This window comes from Zingiber officinale, chromosome 8B, assembly GCF_018446385.1.
Source record: "Zingiber officinale cultivar Zhangliang chromosome 8B, Zo_v1.1, whole genome shotgun sequence".
NCBI classification, from domain to species: Eukaryota; Viridiplantae; Streptophyta; class Magnoliopsida; order Zingiberales; family Zingiberaceae; genus Zingiber; species Zingiber officinale.
This window is the reverse complement of record NC_056001.1, coordinates 8,345,558-8,353,312: the sequence shown is the minus strand read 5'-3', so window position 1 is coordinate 8,353,312 and position 7,755 is coordinate 8,345,558. Positions and strand designations below refer to the sequence as shown.

General features: G+C 34.5%; 1 protein-coding gene across 1 annotated transcript; it reads left to right on the top strand.

Annotated features, from left to right (window-relative positions):
* Window positions 1-6,135: 6,135 nt before the first annotated feature.
* LOC122016094 (methylesterase 1-like) lies at window positions 6,136-7,517 on the top strand. Its single transcript, XM_042573281.1, has 3 exons — window positions 6,136-6,624; window positions 6,705-6,842; window positions 7,007-7,517. Exons 1-3 carry the CDS (start codon window positions 6,148-6,150, stop codon window positions 7,286-7,288), a joined length of 897 nt encoding a protein of 298 aa, XP_042429215.1. The 5' UTR covers window positions 6,136-6,147; the 3' UTR covers window positions 7,289-7,517.
* The last annotated feature ends 238 nt before the right edge of the window (window positions 7,518-7,755 follow it).

The window sequence follows — 7,755 nt, the reverse complement described above, 5'->3', positions numbered from 1 at the left end:
ATAGTCTCTCTTTTAAGTCTGGTCGAAGGAGGCATGAGTCCGACGGACTGAACTGTTGTGTTAGTCAAGTATGCTGGTTATTCCTGCAACGTGACGAATATCATGTGTGTTTTAGACGACATCTGCAATAAATGCGACTATGCTTATTGAATATGTACCATGCACAATCTATCTCAATCTTTAAATTTGAAATGCGCTAGTATACCTCTTATTTTGCATCTCATTAAGGTGATGTGATCATCTGTATAAAAGGTGAAACATTATCTATATCGCAATGATTATCGATATTTAGTTTGATCCATGTGCTCAATCGAGCGACTGGAAGTCTATCCCACCTTTATGATTGCAGGGATCCGATAGTCATAGTCGAGTGAGCAAAGCTATATTACGTTACAGAGTAATGTCGTTGCCTTTATCGTGTAATCCTTATTTCTGTTTCTGCCATTTTCATCTTCTTTGTCTTCTAGTGCTCCATGTCCCACCTTTTAGTAAGTTGTCTTGTTCTTCATCTGCAGCTTCTGCTTCAATCAACTGTCAGTCATCTAGCCCCGAGTTGTAGCTTTTATTGCCCTGTATTGTATCTCTCGATGGTGGCGTAGTTGTCTTCTACTGCTTGGTAGTCCATTGAATTGGATTTTAATGGCGATGAGTCAGAACGAATAAGGGTGACCTATAGGATTCCTGCTAATCATTGCATAGTGATCTCAAAGTGTAGTGATCGCCCTCTTCCTAGCTTCGTGACTTTTTTATAAAGTCACTTATTGAATAGACTTTGTTTTCCCATCCTAGCCTTCTTCTCCGAAGTGTCACAGTATTTTCATATTCCCTTATCCCAACTTGGTCTAAATTCTTTACGAATCCTCACGAGCATAGTCATCCTTCACCTGATCTGAAGTCATCAAGCTAAATTATATGTGTATCCTACAAACCTGCATAACTCAAATACATGGGTAAACCTAACTTAAATTTTTTGCCCAAACATTAAAACTCACAGTCACACCAGACCCTCAAGATTGCTTCCAACAGTAAAGAGACCTGCTAGAGCATGGGGAGAGAACATTAGAAAAAGAGAGTAAGAATGACAGCTGGGGGTTCCGCAGCGTAGTCACTCTGATGCTCAAGAAAGTCTCCAATAGGAGAGAATGAAAGAGAAGATGAAATAGTAGTTTAGAGTTTCTGGATGTCTATTTGTATGTGTGTGTACTTGCATCCATAGGAGTGGATGACTTTTTATAGAGTTGTGACTATGCCCTTACGTTCTCTGTGTGTTTTGAGATTTCGACTTATGTTACCCACATTTATTAAAATAAATGGCTATATTTTTCCATTTTCTCTGAAGAAAACAGCGTTGTTATCTGTATCTTCTGGGAGCAAAGGTACAGATATGGAGTCTGTCGAGAGCCAGAAGTAGTGTGGAGTCAGGGCCGACACAGAGCCAAGTGTAGCATGGAGTTTGGGCCGATGCGGAGTTGGGAATAACATAGAGTTGGGGACGGTCTTGAAGTCGAGGTTGATGAGGAATCAAGAATAGCATGGAGTCAAGGATGATCTTGAAATCGGGGGCGGCCTGGATCTTCAGTTGGCTTTGACCTCCACCTCAATCCTCAGCAAGATTATTGACTTCTCCTTAACCACGTGGCACCTTCTAATTACCTCCTGTATCACTGATACATGAGTTTGGAAAAACTAATAAAAGAGTTTTTCTCTCGGAATAACATTAAGGCACAAAGGCTTTTTACCTATGGATACCACCGAGAAGATGTTCAACATTTTGTGAGGTTACCTGGAGATGTATTTTGTTGATATCTAGAAAAATCCGATCCCATATAATATATAAAGAATATAGAAAGACGGAAGAAATTGTTTTTGCTTAAGAGCAAATGTGACCAGGACTATGTATTTTACAGATACCTATGGTATTACTCATTACGATTATGTACGAGAATTATTAGAGTAATAATACCTAGCCCATTGACCGTTATTATGGCCCAGAGGCACTAGCGACTTGACACATATGTCGTTATATCAATGTTCGGAGGCTGTTTGAGTAATAATAATTGGCACATTAGCCTTTATTATGGTCTGGAGACACTAGCTACCTAGCATATAAGTCGTTATACTGATACTCGAAGGCTATGACGCAACACGAATCTTGATTTTTCCACCTACCATTAGGTAATTCTAGAAATATTCATAACGAACGACCCAACAGTCCAACATCCTAGATTTATTATCATATTAGGGGAAAATATCATGCAATGAGCCATGATTGAGAATCAAACCATGAGGCTTAGAAGACTACATGGGTGCATTGTCGTTGCACCATAACCTAGCGCACCAATCTTGCATTTACTTTTTTTTATGCTAACCAATTCTAGGGGTAACCAGCCCACCAGGTAGCTAGCTTACGCCAACTAATTTTAGAGATCATCGGTCCGACCCCACTGAAATTTTCCACCAACCACCAGGGTAAATCGAGAAACATTCGCAGTTGACGACACATTAGCCTAGCATTTTTAGGTAACTACTTATTAATAGAAATTCATTTGTTAATTTGTCAAAGTTGAGCCTCAATTTTTAGATATATGAAAAACTAAAATGACACTCTACAGCTTCACCATTACCTCGGGCACGAATCTTGCATCTACGTACCTTATATTTGATCAGAATATACTCATTTAACATTTTATCATGAAGCACGTAGTAAAAAGGATAACGGTGGTTAAGACATGAGGTGTTGCTATATGAGATTTTGAGATCAAAACTTGGCATGTCCCAACATAGAAAATGAGATGTTGCCACGTAAGGTCTAGAGGCGAGTGAATTGTTTTTTTGTCAATATAGAAAAAGGATAATTATCTTGTTTGGACCTATATTCTATTATTGTACAATAATATTAAATTTATCTATATTGTAAGGGCTATGTAATTATATTTTAAATAGGTATTATATTTTATTATAAATATTATTAAATTACATGCCACATGTGAAGAACAACTTTGTTTTTAATCTTATTTAATTTTACTCTTTATTATCGCATTAAATGATATGTCATGTGAAGAACAACTTTGTTTTTAATCTTATTTAATTTTACTCTTTATTATCGCATTAAATGATATGTCATGTGTGAATAATATATTTATTTTTAATCTTAATCTTAGTTTCTTTTAATCACATTTTGAGCGTGTCATGAGGGCTTCCACATTAGTTAGTTTTAAGAAAGTTAGAACATCCATATTTCCATTAGCACGTTCACCTGTTAATGACAAAATATATATATATATATATATATACCCATTAATACGTTAAAAGAATTGAACGTGTTAATATTACCGTAGTGCTAGAAGCATTCTATGTTAGTATTAACGTTATTATGAAAGCCCTTATAACTGGTTTCATGTAATAAAACTAATACTGGTGGGTGTTATTGTCACCGTAGCAATGAACATATTCAAGCAATTGTACGCGTTCAATGCCTTTCTTTATAAAAATAAAATATTATTTATTAAAAAATATATATCTCACCTGGTGCATGCACAGGTGAGTTTATTAAAAAAATTAAAATTTAAAATCAAAAAATTAAATTAAATTGGTGATATATTTTTGATGAGGTTAAAATACATAGAAATAGTAATATTAATGTTAAAATCAACGTGAGAAAATAAATATATTAATATAATATGTATATGATATGTGGACTCTATAAGAATGAGGGTTAATGTTAAAATAAATATGAAAAAATGAAGATGTTAATATAATGCATATGCAGCATATGGATCATATATTTTTTATATTTTTTATAAGATAATGGATGTTATAATGTAAACCAATGTAAATACCCTATTAGTAGAATTATTATTTAAAATCAGTTTTTATTTATCATAAATTATCTAATTTTATGTTTGAACCGTTCATCTTTTCCTCCCGTATGAAGTGCGGTATGTGTAAATTTAAAACATTAGATAAATAGTAGTAAGACGGTAATGCCTCCATTAAAAGACTCCTAATAGTCATTTTGCATTTACTTTTTTGTTTATGTTGACCAATTCTCAGGTAACCATCCTATCAGATATCTAACTTATGTCAATTAATTTTAGAGATCATTGGTGTAATTTCACATAAGTTTTCCACCCGTCATCAGGATAAATCAGGAAACGTTCACAACAGACGACCCATTAGCTCAGCATTTTTAGGTAACCAACTATTAAGAAAAATTCATCTGTTAATTTATCAAAATTGAGCCTCAATTTTTATATATATGAAAAACTAAAAAGACACTCTATAGTTGTACCATTACCCCTGAACACCAATCTTACATTTACGTAGCTTATATTTGATCACAATATACTCATTTAATAGTATATCATAAAGTATGTAGAAAATAGGATAATGGTGGTTAAGATATGGAGTGTTATCATATGAGGTCTTGCAGTTAAAATTCGGTACGTCTGAGTATACTTTCCTTCATGTCTCGATCACTTGTACTAATAATTAATAGTCATCCGTAATTTATTTTCTCTATGTTGATTTAGAGATATATTGATGAAAATACTAGAAGCAGTGAATCGTCTTACCATATATCTAAAGAAGAGGATAATTATCTTATTCCCACCTATGTCAAGTGAATCGTCTTACCATATATCTAAAGAAGAGGATAATTATCTTATTCCCACCTATATCCTTGACATTGTACAATAATATGAAATTTATCTATACGGTAAGGGCTATCAAATTATATTTTAAACAGGTGTTATATTTTATTATAAGTATTATTAAATTACATGCCATGTGTGAAGAACAACTTTGTTTTTAATCTTATTTAATTCTACGTTTTTTTATCACATTAAATTATATGCCATGTGTAAATAATATATTTATTTTTAATCTTAATCTTAGTTTTTTTTAATCACATTTTGAGCGTGCCACGATTTTAGTCGAATTATATTTAAAATCAGTTTTTATTTATCAGAAATTATCTAATTTTGTGTTTAAACCCTTCATCTTTCCCTTCCTGCATGAAATACACAATGTATAAATTTAAAACATTAGATAAATAGTAGTAAGACGGTAATGCCTCTATTAAAAGACTCCTAATAGTCATCTTGCATTTACTTCTTCTCAAGTATTCAACTTATTTTGATTAATTTTGAAGTTCATTGGTCTAATTTTATAAAAAAAAATCATCAACTATCAAAATAAATCAAAAAATATTCACAACAGATGATGTATTAACCCAACATTTTTAGATAACTATCTATTAAAAGAAATTGATCTATTAATTTATTAAAGTTGAGCCTCAATTTTTAGATATATGAAAAATTAAAAAGACACTCTACAGTTACACCATTATCTCGAGCATCAATTTTACATTTACGTACCTTATATTTGATCACAATATACTCATTTAACAATTTATCATGAAGCATGTAGAAAAAAGGATAACGATGGTTAAGACATGAGGTGTTGTCACATGAAATTTTAGGGTCAAAATTTGATATGCATATAATTTACCTCCTTTGTATTAACATATGACACTGAACGAATCATCTAATTATCTTATTTGGACCTATATCTTGACTATTGTACAATAATATTAAATTTATCTATGTTGTAAAGGCTATCAAATTACATTTTAAACAGTGTTATATTTTATTATGGGAAATTTATTATAAGTATTATTAAATCACATGCCATGCCATGTGCGAAGAACAACTTTAATTTTAATCTTATTTAATTTTACTCTTTTTTATCACATTAAATTATATGCCATGTGTGAATAATATATTTATTTTTAATCTTAATCTTAATTTTAATTTTTTTTTTTAATCATGAGCGTGCCACGTACGATTTAATCGAATTACTATTTAAAATCAGTTTTTATTTATCAGAAATTATCTAATTTTATATTTGAACCCTTCTTTTGTATCTTTTCCTTTCCGCATGAAGTGCGGTACGTGTAAATTTAAACCATTAGATAAATAGTAGTTAGATAATGCCTCCATTAAAAGACTCCTAATAGTCATCATTGATGCAATATGAGAGAAGGGTCTACTTTAACGTCGATCCAAAACTTCCCTTTTAAAATTAATTTTGTTTGATTATTTTTCAAACTTCAGGCCCTATATTTAACTCACTATAATGGCGTAAATGAAAAACAAGCTAAGTACTCGTTCCTTCACAAATCGGAATCCACAGCCAAGCCAAGTTTCTGGAAGACCAAAACAAAATCGATTCAAGGCCATGGCTGACGATGCCGCGAGCAACAGCACAAACCTACACATCGTCCTGGTGCACGGTGCCTGCCACGGAGCCTGGTCGTGGCACAAGCTCACCACCCTGCTCCGCTCAGCTGGCCACCGCGTCGCTGCGCTCGACCTTGCCGCCTCTGGCATCGATGAGCGCCGCTTCGTTGACATCCGAAGCTTCACAGACTACAACCGGCCGCTGCTTGACTTCCTCGAGTCACTTCCATCGGGCGAGCGCGCTGTCCTCGTCGGTCACAGCCTCGGCGGCATCAATATATCCTTCGCCATGGACAAGTTCCCTGCCAAAGTCGCCGTTGGAGTCTTCATCACCGCCTTCATGCCCGATTCCGACCATCCCCCTGGTCACGTTTATAAAAGGGTAGCGTATTTGCTTTAAACATTACGCTAATAATTTAGATCAGTAAAATCTGTGTTTGATTAGTCTTTATTGTTTTCAAGCATAATTTGGATGATCCAAGCAATCCATTTTGGTTGGATACTCAATTCGGATCTGTTAGGAACGAGGAGAATGGTCCTGTCTCCATGCTATTTGGACCGAATATGATGGCCAACTTCTACGATCACTCTCCGGTGCAGGTAGGTTATTACGTTTACCTTCCTGTCCTTTTGTCTAATGGCGGATCTACACCTTATACACGGGACTTTATATCCGAATAGCTTAATCACTTGGCAGTTCCACTGCTTGAAATGCTTTACGATGACGTCTAAATTCTAACAAACCGAGCGTCTTCTTTATCAAGGACTTGACTTTGGCCATGACGCTTCTGAGGCCTATTTCCATGTTCGCCGATGAGTTGTTGGCATCACCGCCGTTATCTAAGTCGGGATATGCGTCGACGGCGAAGGTGTACATCAAATGCGAGAAAGACATTGGGCTATTGGCGACTTACCAACAGTGGATGATCGAGAATAATCCGGTGAATGAGGTGAAGGTGATTGAGGAGGCGGACCACATGCCCATGTTGTCGACGCCGGAGGAACTGAGCCGGATCATCTCGGAGATCGTCAAGACCTATGCTTAGTTAAAGAATCTAAGAAGATTAAGTAGTTGAGAATTGAGATATCAAGAGGATGCAATCTAGGAAATATAAGCCATTATTATTATTTGAAATTTAAGATCAGCAGTTTGTTAAATGAAAGTTTGTTAATATTATCGAACGAAATGTAAGGCAGCAAGAAAACTTACTTATATATTTAGATTTTTGTAATACTCTTTTGATTAGATACAACTAAACACCAAGTCTTCTTGAAGAATTGAGCAAGTTTGTTGGATTTATTGGTTAACGTATGAGCATTGCTTTAGTTATTGTTGATCATTTAATAGTGTGGATCATACTTTTGTTGGGACCAAAAATGTAACTATAAGGGGGTGAATAGCTCGGCACGATCTCGTGCTCGTCGTTACTTGTTTCTTCAAGATGATAGCAGCGGAAAATACAAGAAACAACATAATAACGCTAACTCTAGGAATTTACTTGGTATCCACCTC